This window comes from Anoplopoma fimbria, chromosome 21 (genome assembly GCF_027596085.1).
Source record: "Anoplopoma fimbria isolate UVic2021 breed Golden Eagle Sablefish chromosome 21, Afim_UVic_2022, whole genome shotgun sequence".
Classification (NCBI taxonomy): Eukaryota; Metazoa; Chordata; class Actinopteri; order Perciformes; family Anoplopomatidae; genus Anoplopoma; species Anoplopoma fimbria.
Window position 1 is genome coordinate 20717513 of NC_072469.1, and position 16209 is coordinate 20733721.

The 16209-nt window shown below is 39.7% G+C and overlaps 1 protein-coding gene across 1 annotated transcript in view; it reads left to right on the forward strand.

Annotated features, from left to right (window-relative positions):
• Positions 1 to 16209, forward strand: part of stau2 (staufen double-stranded RNA binding protein 2) — an 84104-nt gene that overhangs the window by 3686 nt on the left and 64209 nt on the right. Inside the window, exon 6 of the mRNA XM_054622583.1 lies at positions 1829 to 1964. Within this exon, the coding sequence (XP_054478558.1) occupies positions 1829 to 1964 (136 nt within the window). The remainder of the gene's footprint in view (positions 1 to 1828; positions 1965 to 16209) is intronic.

Sequence of the window (16209 nt, forward strand, 5' to 3'; positions counted from 1 at the left end):
GGCTGACGAACTGTCCAGGGTGTACCCTGCCTTCGCCCATTGACAGCTGAGATCGGCTCCAGCACCCCCGCGACCCTTAACTGGATAAGCGGTTATGGAAGATGGATGGATGGATGGAAAATGGCTATTTTAAGTGAGGCAGAATCATGAAAACTACAAAGCAAGTTAATGTGTTTTTTTACTTTGGCGGTGCCTCAGCTTCAGCTGCATATAACAGATGCTGGCTGCAGTAGCCAGACAAAGTAAGATGGGATAATGACCTGTCAGGAAAAAAGGGGACCTATTAAGCTTCTCATTAAGGTTGTCAATAGTGAGCTTATTGTTTCACAGCCAGACAGCTGGTTATCCCTTCTCTTATTTGTACTGTATTTTACCTTTTCTTAGTATATATTATATTTCTAGTAAGATGTTTTTAATGAGAAATTTGCTCTCAAGCTTAACTTTTTTCCACACTCAATAAATTACCCTTAAGCATCACAATCAGTGACCATTTGATGTCAAACTACATTGTTGTTAATTTGTTTATCAGCTTATTTACTAAAATGTTCAATCCTCTAAACCTGCTGGTAAAATCCATATCTAACTGTTTTTCTTAAATGTTGTTCCAAATTGAACATTGAGCACATAACTGATGTAGTAGTGTCAATTAAGTGTGTGACAGTGGAGGCAGTGGTAAAAGAAATGAACTCTGGAATTGCACCCTACTTGTTACATACTGTGTGTGCATTATTTAAAACGGACGGCATAACAGAAATGACATACGATATGAACATACATGAAGGTATGGATGGGTAGGAGGGACTATTTTTCTGTCTTCTATTCCTTATGTGGTTAAATAGCAGATTGCATCCTCTTTAAAGTTTTCACATCTCAGTCTAAAGTATCCCAGCTAGCCTGGAGCTTGTCAGACAGAACATTTAACAATGACATCTTATAACAAAATGAAAAGGTTCTAAGCATAAAACACAGAATACAACATTTTTAGTGTTGTTACAATACTTTATTCTCCTCTGACATCTCTGTATCATGTAACTGTTCAACAAAGTATCTGATGGAGGGAGTTATGAGAGAGAGAGAGAGAGAGCGTAGCATCAACATCTCACTGAAATGTTCAATTCTGTTCTGGCTGGTTAAGACTGTTTTCAAATGCTGTGCTGTTTGTTTTTAAATGATCTGTTGTCAAGGAAGGTCCTTGCATGGACACCACTACCAGTGAGGATGCGTCGGTGCCCTCTAGTGTTCAATTTTTGTGGAGCTGAGTTTTTTTGGCGAAATAATGACGATCCCTTCAGAGGGAGAGGCCTCAAATGTCAGAGAGCAGTGTTTAGCTTTGGGAGCTCACAACTTTTCATGTGCTAGTGTTATCATATCAAAGAAGGCTGAAGTTAAGGGAGAAGGGGAAAAACTTGACAAAGAATTAGATATATTTAAATAAGACATGTTTAGAACTAAGCCAGTACAGACCCACTCAATAAAGTGCAGCCTTATGTTTTTATCTCTGGACAAATGAATACCACTAGCCCCTCTTACTTCCACTTCCCTCTGTGGCATTGTAGTATTGAAAGACCTCAAAGCCAGCTCTTTAATTACATTTTGTTAATTATAAAAAACATGTATAGGTTATGCAAGATCAGTGGGAACATTTGGGATAAGCTATGCACGCGTCATGCTAAGTCAGATAGGTAGGAAAGTTCTACAGTTTTTAGGTTGTATACTGACATGTATACGGCATGTACAACTCTAAAAGTCAGTTGCTCATGTGGTCTATTCTAGAAACTGAATTTTTCCGTGACTTGCTTTAATCTTTGATATATGCTGTCATATACAGGCAGTATAACACCCACGGTGGAGCTGAATGGTCTGGCCATGAAGAGAGGGGAGCCAGCCATCTACAGGCCTTTGGATCCCAAACCCATGCCCAACTACAGAGCTAACTACAACTTCAGAGGGATGTTCAACCAAAGGTAAGCTCCACAAACTGAACTTACTATTTCAGTCCCCAAGCTGTGAAGTGACACTTATTGTCACAACAATGGAGGTGAGGTTTCCTGGTGTGCTAATACAGTGAAATCAAAACAAGTGTATCTTTGTTAACTCATTCTTTGATCTAGTCACTGTCCCATATTTTTTTTTTTCTCTTTTGGTTCTTTAACTATTTCCACACTCATGTGGATAGATCTGCAAATAGAATTTACATAAACAATAGGCAAATACATATTTTGTCAGTTGACACACCACAAAGTTTTCCACTAAAGCATAATTTGTTGATAATGAAGATCGACACAGCCTGGTTATTCACCTGGTATTCAGCAGGTTAAACATGCAATCCAATTCACACTTTGGTTGTTCACGTTCAGTGCAGTACTGCGGAAAAGTAGTCATAAACATAACAAAAACCTGTACTCTGTGATCACCTATATTGGAATTCAACGCTGAAACTATACATTTATCTTAAGAGAGGGCAGTCCATAGCTTTGTTGACATTACTGCCAAACTCCACATGGCTGTATCCATTGGAATCATATCTTGTCCTTTTTCAAAAGCTTTGTTTTCCCATCCCGAGAGATACTAGTGTTTTTGAATTTAACCACTTCGGAAAAGCTTCATCTTGGGCTTAATTTGTGGAATTTGCAGGTGGCTTAAACGCAGAGGAAAAAGTGAGCTTTGAGATTTATCTGTCTTAGTGTGGACATGTTCTTGATATATTTCGGATGGCCTCAAACTACACAGTCTCTTTGATCCCACTGGCTCAGATGTGTGGCAGACGTGGCCCTCCACTCCATATGTTTTTTGAACTGATGAATGTGGTGCCCTCATGGGGTCCCTTAGCTATCAGTCTCTGTCAACCCTCTTTCTTCCCTTCATTTTCTTTTGCTTTACTGGAGCCATCCAGCCGATTCCAAAACCCCATAAATATGCCAAAGAGGTGCAATTAATGATCGCCTCTCCCTCAGTGAAGGAATGTTATTTTGGATGTGTTTGACTTGCCTAACATCAAACCCAGGTACACTGTGAAACTTTCTCAGTAAGAATGGGCAGGGCACCACTGTTTGGGTTTAGTAGGAAATATTAGTACCCAAAAATGAGAAATTGGTACTTATTTTTCCTATGTTTAAAAGGCAAGGCATAAATGTAGTAGGAGTTGTATGTAAATAAACTTTCCCCCTTTTTTTGGAATGTCAGATTTTTATAAATATTTAACCATAGCAGTTTATGGTGTTACTGATGTTCTTAATGTTATGATATCATTTCAAATACAGAGGCAAGGTGACATAAATTGTGTGCAGTGTTTACAGAGTTATGTGGCTCCAGAGCACACACTGTTCCTCCAGGATAGTTTGAAATGCATCGGGTCATCTTCAGGATCACCTCCAGATGGCAGAGTTCCCTCATTTTAAAAAATCCTGAAGCACTGCTTTTATAAGGTGATTGAGCACCCATTTTGTAACAGGCAAGGTAGGAATGCGGTGAATTAAAAAAAGGTTTTCATAGCTACAGATCTCTGCAGTGTAGTCTTTAGCGTTTTCGTGCAAAGCGTTGCTTGTTCAGGCACTAAACACAGAAAACTGTAACGGAGCATAGAACATGTCTGTTTTGCTTGCTGCATAAACTTTGGCTCATTAAAGTCCTATGGTAAGGTTTTCTGATGCCAAATGTGTGGGATTTATTTTTTAAATGGGGATACGTTGCCAGAAAAAGTCAGTGATTCAGTTGCAGTGTTGGGTAACTGAGTGTAGTAGTCAGCAGACAGTCTAGCATCTGGCTCACATCTTCTCCTATTTGATCCATGCAGGAACAAACAGGAGGCGAAAGACAAATGTCTGTGGGGTGGAGGAGAAAATCTGTTTCCCAGCATCTGTCTGTCAATGTCATATGTCACAGGGATGAGTTTCTAAGAGACAGGCTGTATCTATCCCTCATGGCCTGCTTTGTTTTCCTATGTCGTTTTGTAAGGAAGAGAGGTGGGGTGAGGGGATGTGTGTGTGTCTGAAACACAGAGAAGACATGGGAGTATATATTATCCCAAGGTCACTTATGTTTTCATTAGGTCTCTTTCTTTCAGTGTAGTCGAGCCCTGGATTAAGGAAAGCGAGACCTTCTGAATATGAATCCTCTTCATCAGATGAGTGACTATGTGGCGGAGTGACAGGCCATATTCACAATCGGTCAACTTAATGATTCTGCGGGGAGACGAAGGTTTCCATATGCCCATGTCCTTACCTATTATGATGAATAAGAGTGATCCGGAGTCATGTTGATGGAAAATCTCACCATTAAAAGGGCAGCCTGGCTCTGATCCATCAGCGCTGTAATCACCACCAAGACCAGTATTGATTCATTCAGAAAGTGCCCTGATGAGAAAAGATGGCGATAATATGAAATGTGCATTTATCAGCGTCTTAATGAATCTTATTTATGGTGAAGGGCTTGTGCATAATTTCTTACCATCCAAGTCCACGTTTAAATCAGTGATTCATCTCTGTTCTCCTGCAGTCATAGCCACGCCATTGTTCATCCTCAAATACTGAACATACTTCAGACGTGTTTATCAGCTTATTCTATCAGCGAGCGAGCTGCTGTGAAACATTATATGGAAATTCAGCCCAAATGATTCAATCATTGAATCAGGAAAATATTTTTGTTATCAAGAATGATGTTACATCAACCGTTTTCACGGACAATCCCCGACTCCTGTGTTATCATTGGAACACCTGATTCCAGTGACTCATGCTGGACTCCTCCAGTCTGTCCATGGCGCTCCCTGCTTTCCTCCTGCTGCTGTAATCCCGGGGGGGGCGGGGGCGCCTGCATCCTGCATTCGGTCAGAGTTGGAATTTGGATAGGACTTTCCCTGTTAGAGCAAAGCAAAGCAGTCAGAAGCCGCCCACCTCCTCCCAGTCCTCATTTGGTTAGAATAGTAACATCATGTTAGCTGGAAGAACCGTGGGCTGAATGACTGGGGGTGCTTTGCTCTGTCACATTTCCTCCTATGATGACGATCAGATACTGAGCTGGCTGTTACTGCTTTCTCTGTCGGCAGTGGAGAGGAAGAGTGGGTCACCTATGCTGCAGAGCATTCAGTACCCACAGTTATGTTGGATTGGCTGGTCTGGATTTAACACCATTTGAAGCGTAAATAGAGCTTCTATTTATTTTTTTCAAAGCTTTGTACATTAAAAGAGTGAGGAAAAAAACATTATTTGTTATTAAGAAATCATTCGTAATGATGAACACACATGGAATTTTCACCAAACTCTTCATTTCTACTAGTTCTACAAAGCATTTGTGGCGTCTTCCAGATCGTAGATTTGATGTTTTGGCCCATATCTTTACTTTTTTTGTTTTGTATTGCTCTTACCAACCTTGATTCCTGCCTGAGCAGGCAGATGTTCTGCCTGAACAGCTAATACACCCACTGTACGCTACCTGCCCAGCGAACAGCAGACACAGTTAGCGACTAGCTGGTGAACATAGTGTCACCATATGGTTTCAGTTTGGACATGAAGCCATATGTATTCTATATTTCTATATTTTGCCATAGAAGGTGAAAATCTGTAAACATTGTGTGTGCAGTTCTTCCCCTTGCCCCAAATTGGCCAAAATGTAAAATAATGTAGATTTAAAAGAAGGGTTAAGGCTTTGAATTAAAAGTTAGCAAAAATCTGGTTTAAAAAAATCATCGAAATTAAGTTTTTGCTTTTCAAACACTCTGTAGATAACTGTCTTTATGATAAGCAGCTTATTTGCATTTTCGCCACATTTGCCTTGATATGTCAGTTACCAGAAACATTTGATGAAGAAGAGAAATGCATCTACAATTCTTCTTGTGGCAGGAAACCTGAAGACTTTTAGACGCCCAGAGACATGAAATCAATCATGTTAACTATAATGCTCCTTTTGAAAAACAATCTGTATTTTTCAAAGAACGGCAGTTAAAACCTACAACACTAAAAATTAAGCATTAAATACGGATATCAAGGCGTTAAATACTCGAGTGCTAAGCTTGGCTTTTGATTTCGGCACATAAAGGGTTAAAATACATCATGGTTGTATTCTCGACTTGCCTTAAAAGTGTTTGACTGTGTCCTTGTGAAATCAATGACAGACACACAGCGTCACCAAGGCATATAGGCTGTGTGTATGTGTGTGTCCATGCTCATGTAAGAAATATAAAGAGACAGTTGCCATGGAAAGATAATTATCCTTGAAAGATGAATACCCTTCTCATGCCTGCAGGACATCAGAATAACTATAACAAAGAATACGCACACATACACGGACACACATTCACAGGTGTACTTTGTCATCTACATCTCTAATTGGGCCAACCTGACTCACTGAAAAGGCAAATCTGCCCATGAGCGCTTTTCTATATTCAACATTTCCTCTCATCTCTTCCTATGTGGACGTATCCGATATCCTCTGAGGTCCTCTTCACACAGACACGGTCGCCGTTTCTTTCACGCTCTCTTTCTCCTATTCAAGTTTATTTTTTTTATATAGCTTACTGGCCTGTTGGGCCTTTAGAGTCTCATATAGCCTAAACGGGACACTGTGTGCTCTTTTGTCCAGTCAGACATGGCACAGATATGATTTATCTTATCCATCCCATCATCACTGCTGTCCAAAAACAAAAAAGACCTTCCAAAGCCCACAAGATAGAGACTAGATAGGAACAACTTTTTATTGCATTATGTTTTTTTTCAGATCACCATGCATCTGTGAAGATCAGTAAATCAGTTGCGTTCACTCAGATAGATCATAAGTTTCCATTGGCTACATGCCAGAACAAAGGACAGTCCGTCCAAATTGTAAAAAAAAAATGGGTGTAAACTCATAAAGCAGTGTTTTATAGAGGACACTGGGGGGGTGGAGGAGTGGAATACAGGTCCAACATAAACAAATGCTTAGAATGATTTGTGCTCAACAGACTCAATGACAAAGAAGTCTGGTCTGCCCTTTCATCTTCTCTCCTCTGAGTGGAGTTCTGTGTTTGTGTATCCCTGTGTGTCCTCCTCTACTCTTTTGCCTTGATGTATTCAATGTAAAAACGAACCCGAGACCACTACGCACAAAGCAGGTTACACCAGTAGAAATACCTTTTGTTATTCTGCCCATCAGAATGTTTCGCAGGCTGAGTCAGAGGACTTTAGTGACCTTCCTCTCAAGAACTCGCTTCTGTATTTTTGTACAAATACACACTGCTTGGATGTTTTTCCAGGAAGTTGGACCGTTCTTTTGCTATAGTTCTCAAAGTTATTTTTCTCACGGCTCAATGGTTGTTAGAGAGTGCATGTCATCTTGTTGAACCACGCCACTTTTCTATGTCCCAGCATCAGCTCTGCAGAAATGAAGCGATTTTATCACATTCTTCCCTTGTACTGGCAAATCCCGGCTACTGTACCTTGACTACTACTTCTGTGAAAATCCCAGATTCCAGAGATACTCCGATAGTGGTTTGTGATCTCATTTCAACTCACTCTACAATTCTGTTGATCCTACATGTCCAATCTTTTCCTTTTTCATCTTTACGAAATGAAAATGCACTTTTTTTATTACACTGGTAAGCCGTGTGAACCAGAATGGCGTTCTGCTGTGCACTTACCCTGAACAGTTAATAATAAAGTTAATCTTGAATCTTTTCCATTGCCACCCAGGATTCTGATGCATAGAAGCTTCCTGCTGCACGTTTAAGTCTTTTGTATCTTTACGAAGACATTTATGAACAGGCCTTTTTCTGTCTATATTCATTTTCCAGTAAATTTGCACACACAGGTGTTTGTATGAGTCTGCTTTCTCTACCTCAGTTCCTATTGGTTTATGCATGTACGGCTCTTAAAGTGGTATATGACTGTTAGCGGACCTGTCTTCTTGCATCATTATCAGACTTTTCAATGCAGAGAAAGTCAAAACAAAGTTTGTTCTGTTAAGTGATGCCGTACTTCTTCTTTGGTGGTCCTACCACTTGAGAGCTCACCAGGAAACGGGAATCTGAGCAACTGTACATCATGTAATTGGTTGCTCTCAGCGCAAGCAAACCACACTTCAGCTCAAAAATGCACTTTGTAAGGGTGTCTCAGTGTGCTTGTTTGTAGAACATCTGAGTTTTAGGGGTACTGTTCGCACCTCACCATGAATGATTCAAAGAACAGAGAATTTCGACAAATGAACTAGAATGTACCCTTTCTTGATACATTAACCAATTCGCTGATTTGTAGCTTACATTTTACTATGTAAGCTGTTCCCAGAAGATTTTACAATCACTATAGCATTTAGATATTAAGATGTGCATTCATCTCTGATACACATTCAATCAGGAAAACAGCCAATTAGGTCGGTAAAGTATGTTGCCTGAGAGATGCCTGACACATGAAAATCAGAAAGGCATGCATGGAAACCAAGTCCGAACTATTTGGGCCAACAATTTCTTATTAGAAAATTGGTACAGGAGATTTTCTTTAACAAAGCAATTCATTTTCCTCACTTAATGACAATGAACATGAAACAGCAGGTCACAGTGCAATAGTCTTAATGAGGACAGCGGGGTCTGATTTTAGACTGATCCCCTGCCAGCCATTCCTCACAGCCAGCCAAGTCTTAAAAGCTGGCACTAGAAGGGCATGAGGGTTAAGAAGTGTTTTTTTTGCTGTGTCACGTAAATGCACACATGGTGCAATTGCTTTGCACACACTGGCAAGTCTTCTATTACTCACTGCTTTTCTGTGCTTAAGGAGTTAGAATTATTCACGCGATGCCTGTTTTTAGTCCGATAATTTCCAGTGGTTTCTTTTATTACTGCCATTAAATCAGCCCTCGTTTTTTTTTTCTTTTTTTTAATATCTAGTAAGCCTCTTTGCATGCTTTCTTCTGTAGCGTGCTACCTGTCAGTTACAGTGCGGTTATGCTATCATGTTTGGGAACATTACTTTATTTTTAATCTGTGACTCAGCAATAAAGTGTGACATGAGAGTTGGGGTCGGTTTGCATGGGGCCCTGACTTCTCGTGAGCCGGCATGGAAGGAGGGCACACTGATTACAGAGCTCGCACAAAGGGGGCTTTAATATCTAGTTCAAAATTGAAACCACAACAAACAGTAAAAACAAAGAACACTGTCAGATTTGACAATTTAATTAAAATCAGTTATGAAACCTCCGTTTTATTCGCTGTGTCTGTTAGCCATTCTTGATAAATAGCTGTTGTCGTTAAAGGCACTGATATGAGTGGTCTGTATGAGACACCAGCTGTTTGCTGCACAGAGACACAGCAGTACATTGCACAGGAGGGATATGAGGTAAGAAAATACACTGCTCCCGTGACAGACTTTAATGAAGGAAAGTCTGTTTATATTAAACTCTAATATAAGAGCTACAAGTAACCGGTTGAAAGCCTTGGATTGGAGCCAACACACAAATTGACTTTACATTGCCACTTATTGCATTTTGCACCCAGCTGATTTGATGTCTGTTGGTAACAATATCCATTTGAACATTCAGAGATTTATACTGAGCCGCTGCTACGAGATTCACATCCTAATGCTCCAACACATAAGCCATTGACATTCTTCATTCACCTTTATAGTGCATAAGTGTAATATCTCTGAGTCAGAGATGCCTTCGGGAAATCAGATTTAATAACTAGTTGTGGCTTCTCTGAAGGTCTCACACATAGTTTTTCATTATCACTTTAGGCCTGTTTGTTTACACTTTTCAAACCCCTAGTCACACTTACTCCCCCCTCTTCAGTAAACTGTTGAACACCCCAATCATCTGAAGGTTAACATTGTTTTAAATTAGCAAAACAAATTAAATTGAAAACATTGCGCTTAAGGCCTATGTTTTGCTTTTGTACAGTTTTATAGTTTGAGTTGTCACACACTCATAAATCAATTAGTGTGAATGTATGCACCATTAACCAGATGCCACTATAAAGGCTCTTGGAGTGCAATGGAGAGTATCCTCTGAATTAAAGCTCCCCAACATTATTGCAGACTGAAAAAACTTGATACTAGCAGGTCTCATCAGGCTAAATGGCCAACACAACAAAGGAAACATATAATGTAGGCACAAACGTGATTACATTCCACTGATGTCATAGTCAAATGATCGAACAATAAATGTAAAACACCACTTACAACGCAATCATCAAATTTGAACCTGATCTTTTCACCGTTTTCATCATGCTTAGAAATCTGTTCTGTTTGTTTCAGTCACATTACTTTTTTTTTTAACATCATTAGATTTTTTTTTTAGTGAAGGTTCTGGATGAGCCATTAGTGGGCCCTAACAACCATTATTTCTGTGTTTCACGCTGCTTAATTAGCAATTACCTCAAAGAAATCATTTCACGTGAAACCACAGCTCTGCCATTGCGATGATCCCATTCCTCCCATGTGGATTAGTGGTTTCTAACCTCAGAAATGGTCCAAGGAGCTTTGAACAAAAATCCTATAGCGCCATGACAGTTGGCGTTTTGAGCACTATGTTAACTTGACTATATGGACTGTTTTCTTACACCACTATGTATTTTCTACATTAGGAATTGCGTGAGGCAGAAGGGAAGGAAAACAATGAATGATGGACACGGAATGAATTACAGAAGTGGGAGGGAGAGAAAACAACAAGTTAAAGTCTGACAACAGATTTGAAGAAAGTGCAGCTGGTGGACGAGTGATCCTGTCCAAGTTTTTGCTTTTATTCCTCCCCACAAATATCTGTCACCCTTTTAATCCCCGCACAGCCCCATAGCCCTTTACAAGGCTCTGAGTCAGTTTTGTGTGTGTTTGCGTGTGTATAATTGTGGGTTAATGCATACAACTATTTGTGTTTGCATGTGTGGCCAGTAGTTCTCTTTGTGGTCAAGCTGGCAAGACAAAGTGGGCCAGTCCACTCCCTCTTTCATGTCTTGTTATTTGTCTGTGTTTGGTTGGCCCACTTTTTCCTGTCTGCTGCTCTGCTGTAGTTGAATACATGTGTTTCCATCCCTAAAGAAGTTTTTCACAGCTGGGAAGATGTTTTTTTAATAAAACCAGGCTGTCTATTCAGTAGAAAGGCATAAATATATATATTTTTTAATTGGTGTGGCATGACGAGCAAAAAACGAGAAATGGGGCTCTGGAATACACTGGGCTCATTGCTCATTGAGTAGAAAAACAGTTTATAAAACATAGAAAATAAATACACCGACAAACCAACATCCTAAAAAAAACATTTTCTCAGAAAATTGTTTAGTTACTTAAGATAGTAACAAACTAGTAATTGTTGAACAAAGAGAAAAAGAGACAAACAAGAAAAATAAACAGGATTAAAATGTTTAAATAACCAAATAACACAAAAGGAATATAGTAGAGAAAGACTATGCTGTGTTAAACTAATATGCTATTTAGATAATAGAAGTAGAGAAAGTTGAGTCAATAAAATAATAAAAATAAAGAACTTAGTAAGACATGTTAAGAGTTTCCTGGCAAGGGCACTTTGTTCCCTTTTTATACATAGATTAAATAAAGAGATTTAATATATTGGCGCACCTTCATTGATGAAACTTAACGTTACGCTTACACTTATAGTTTACAGTGACATTTTCTAAAAAAAAATCACCGTCGCTGTAGAGTGCTGCAGGGATGATGTACTGCCTTAGTCCAAATCCGGAAGTTAGCATCGCACTGGTTACCTTGACAAAAAGCCAATAGGATTTTTTCATGTTTTGTTCAGCAAGATAATCTTCTCAACTGAACACTACTCAGTTCTTTTTGTAGGGTAAACGCAATTGCAGCAATGCGACTGCATTGGTGCCCGTTTACGGCAGCAGCACTACGAGTTGTCACCGGCTGGCGGTGCTTGGCTTTCTCTTGCTCCACCATACGCTGTAATTCCTCTTCACTGTTTTCTGGCTCATGTAGCCCGCAATGTCCAATTCCAGCATTACAATTATAAAATCTAGGGCTATACCGAATAGTTCAAAGTTTCGAAGCATTGTTCATAATGCTGACATTGTAATTATTATCGTGAGAAACATGGCAATAGTCCACCTTCTCTCACTCTCTAGAACACACACAGCGGTGTAATCAAATGTAAATAAGATACATTACTTATTACATTTTCAACAGGATAACTAGGAATCTGTTACCTATCAAAAGTAAGCGTCAACATTCATATAGTGTCAGAAATCTGGGACCAGAATTTAACAATCTGACTGCTAATAGGGCCCACTTTAACAATCCAGATATTCAGAAAACACAAACTGGCGAGCTAGCTTTATGCTACTGCTAAAACTTATTAACACACTTGACTAACTGTTTCATGTTTGTTATGAAGGTTTGTATTGATTCTTTTCTTCTCACAGATACCAGTAAATATATGCAAAAATCCTCGACAAACTATCCTACTTTACCATAAATTCAAGAGCCCAACCAAACAAAGATCACCCACATATTTGATATTGTTGTGCTATATTATCAAATAACTACATGAACTGCTGCAATTTTCAACAGTCTTTTATAGCTTAATGATAATTCAATTTGATTTCTAATGACTAATGAGTATAATAGGTGACCACCAATGGGGTTTTTAACAACCACCAGTTGATTGGGCTGATTACGGTAAGCTATATATTCTAAACAAAATCTAATTTAATGTGTTCTCACGGGCAAAACGGCAGGTTTATGACTAAAAGGAAGTGCTCCATTTGGTTTTCATTTCTGCGGTCTACACAGGTTTGCCAGCAAAAGCTGTTGACATTTTCACTGCTTTCTATACACTACCATCTGCAACTGGTCAATGTCATGTGTTACTGGCCAAATATTTTTTCTCAAGCTCTTGCATCACTGTGTGTTTGCATCTTGTTTTTTGTTTTTTATTCTCTTCAATTCATCTGGCGTGGCCACTATTAAATACATTCACTGTAGTACATGTTCCTAAAAGGCCATGCCTAACCTATATAGCCTGTGGTACATGTGACCATGGTACTTTCCTGTGTGTTAGCTGTGTTTTCTGACATAATATAGATAGAATAGGGATATGAAGTACCTGTCACTTAGTGTAATATACATGACTTATGGGCTATGGAAACTAGTTGCCCTATATTTAGCATTTTATGTAAATATGCTGCCATGTAATATAAAAAAATGTATGGGAGGTAACTTGTTCAGTTTAGGAACAAGTGTAACACATGCCGTGAGGGAGAATCAGCTTTTTCAACACAGTTGCAATGATGAAATGTCACCATGTCATTTCATCATTGCAATGCCATATCTCCCGTTTCCCAATATGTGACTGTGTGTGGGCTCCAAAAACTCCAATGTCTCTGAATGTGCCTGTGTGTGTGTTCACACATTAGTCTTTGAATGATTAAAGATGAAACAGTAACCTTAACTAACGCTGCCCACATTACAGAGCTGCAGGGAAGCTTTGTTCCTCAAAGTCAAATTCTTTACTCACTGCTAAACGCAGATGAGTTATCATTTGATTGAGTTGTGGTATCAGTTGGTTCTTCTTTCTCTCACTCAGTCACTCATTCCTGAGTCACAGCAGACACACACACGAATATTCACATCATCACACAGACACAGTGGTGTTTTTATTTTATTATGTTTCTTTTCCCTTTTCTGCTCCACACCCTCCCTACAGGTGTCCTGGTCCAATTCCCTCTATGTAGTAATAATAATAACAAAAATAATAGTTGATAACACAGAACAGGCAGATCCAGCCAACATGTGTTGCTTTTTGTACTGGCCAGAGAGCGCTGACGTGATTTTCCTGCCTTTTTTTGTCTGCATGATTTTGACGTGTGTGCGTTTGCTCGCCTGTGTTCTTGGCTGACTTGCTTGTGTGTAAGCCACTACTTTCCCACGTTGTGGAGTAGGGTCTCCCACAGGCCTCCCTCCATGTCCCTCTGTCTCTCTCCCCTTCTGTCTCCCTCCTCTCTCTTTCTTATCCCTCTCTCTCTTCCTCTCTGCACCTGTACTCGACGCTCCAGCCCCAGCTGCTCCCATCTCGGCTCAGCGCTGTTGGCTGGAGCCCATGTTGCACTTGGCATGTCCTCTGAGACCCTGGGGCCACACTTGACGTGCGAGGGCCAGGCAGGCCCCCGCCCAGGGAAGGCTCCCGTGGCCAGGAGGAGCTGGGAGCAGACTGATGAGAGGAGGGCTGTGGGCTAGAGAAAGACCGGCTGGAATTCTGGGAGTAAAATGCTGACTCATTGTTAGGCCTGCTGGGCAGGATATTTAGAAAAGACATGAGGGGAGGAGGAAGAAGGGGGGGCGATATCCAGAGAAATGACAGATGTTTTGTAAGGAGTTATCTCGTAAGAGTTAGTGTCAGTAAGGAGGCGTCATTTCCGGTATTTTGGTTTTAAGAAAATGCCAAAAATGCTTCAGTGAAAAGGAGAACTTAATCTAGTTCAACGTTATTTCCAGTTAAATACAACCCGGGTCATCAGTTGTGATAACACTGTACTGCTGAGATCTGGAAACATAACGTTGTAATTTTACATTGAAATGACTTGACAAATGTGGATCTATTTCTATGATATTTAGTGCTGATATCCATGTTGCCCCAACGATCAACCAACAACTTTATTGATCCCCTGTTTTTTCATATAATGCCATCAGCAAGTCAAAGCTTTCACTTATTCAGTGAAATATTTCAACATCTTCTAATTTTGCACAGAAATTCATGGTTCTGAGTGAATGAGTTCCATGACTTTGGTGATCATGTGACCTTTTTTGCTCCACAATGATGTTTACATTTCTGGTTTTGAATAAAATTTCTCAACTTTTTGATGGCCATAAGACACATGTTCACATGCTCTTCTGAGTGACTTGTAATGTAACTTTGATCATACCCTGACTTTTATATAGTGTCATCATCAGGTCAAACTTTCATTTGTCCAATACTTTGTTTAATGACCAAATACATTGAAAGCTAATGACCTTTCCATCAGCCTCAGCTGTACTTTGAGTTGACATCTAATTAGCAAATTTAGCATTTTTTTATGCTCAGTTAAGATGGTAAACATTATACCTGCATTTTGCGCTAAACACTACTGTGTTTAATTACAGCCCCACAGGCCCACTAGCATGGCTGTTGACTCGTAGTCCTGTTATACTTTTAAGAAAATGATTGACTAGAAACATTTGATCTCAGCCATTTCAAACATTAACATACAGTATATACAGGGGAGTGTTTACAGAAAGTGCTTGTTTGGCTGTTGTTGAATATTGCCCTACGACCTGAGACCTCTTAATTTAATGATGTGCATTTGTGCAGCTTTGAAAGAAACTGTGAAAGTTTCCAGTGCACACAGGTTTTCATGTCCTCTTGGGTTCTCTAACTTTTTGGGTTCCCCAAATTCCAATCAAGTATTAAATCTCACATCTCAATGCTGCTGCAGTCCCAAGTAGGATGTTTTGATACAGCTGAAAATGAACAGATACGTATACACATTTTGTAAAGCTTGTTTTAATTAACCACCAAATTCACTAACTACTTTCATTCTCTCATTAAAAACTTAAGGATTTGGCCAGTTATTGAGTACATTTGGCCCCAGAGTCTAGTCAACACACAGTATCATGAATCTCATCTGCTGCTATCCATTTGTGTCTACCACATATGGTGGCTGGATGTCCTTGTGAATATAAGTGTATAACAGCAGAGAAGAAAGAGGACAGGGAGACGGATATTAAAAAGTTTGGATTCCCCTCCTCTCTTGTTAGCTTTCCCACTATTTCTCATTCCTTGTCCTCGATCCGGCAGACATTCTCAGCCCTTCTCACCCTGACCCAGGAGGGGGGTATCACACACGCGGACCCGCAGACCTCTAAATCTGCTCGCTGACAGCTCAGTCCCGCTCTGTCAAGACCCGAAGAAAGAGAGGAAAATCTATGTTCGGGGCCCGAAGAAAGAGGAGAAGATATATATGTCCCTGTGCTTTGTTTGCCATCCCTGAGCTGAGATTCAATAGCAAAACATCAGTCAAGTGGTTAGCCAGCAGGCCATTGTGTAGTAATTGACCCTGATGAAGTGGTGGGCATTTAATTTGGGAACAGTGTAAACGGTGTGAATTGATAGCTTGGCTCATAATGTCTGAGCTACTCTTATTTCTTGTTTTTCATATATATATATATATATATATATATATATATATATATATATATACAGTCCCTGACAAAAGTCTTGTCACTTATCCATTTTGTAGAAACAACAGCTTATAAC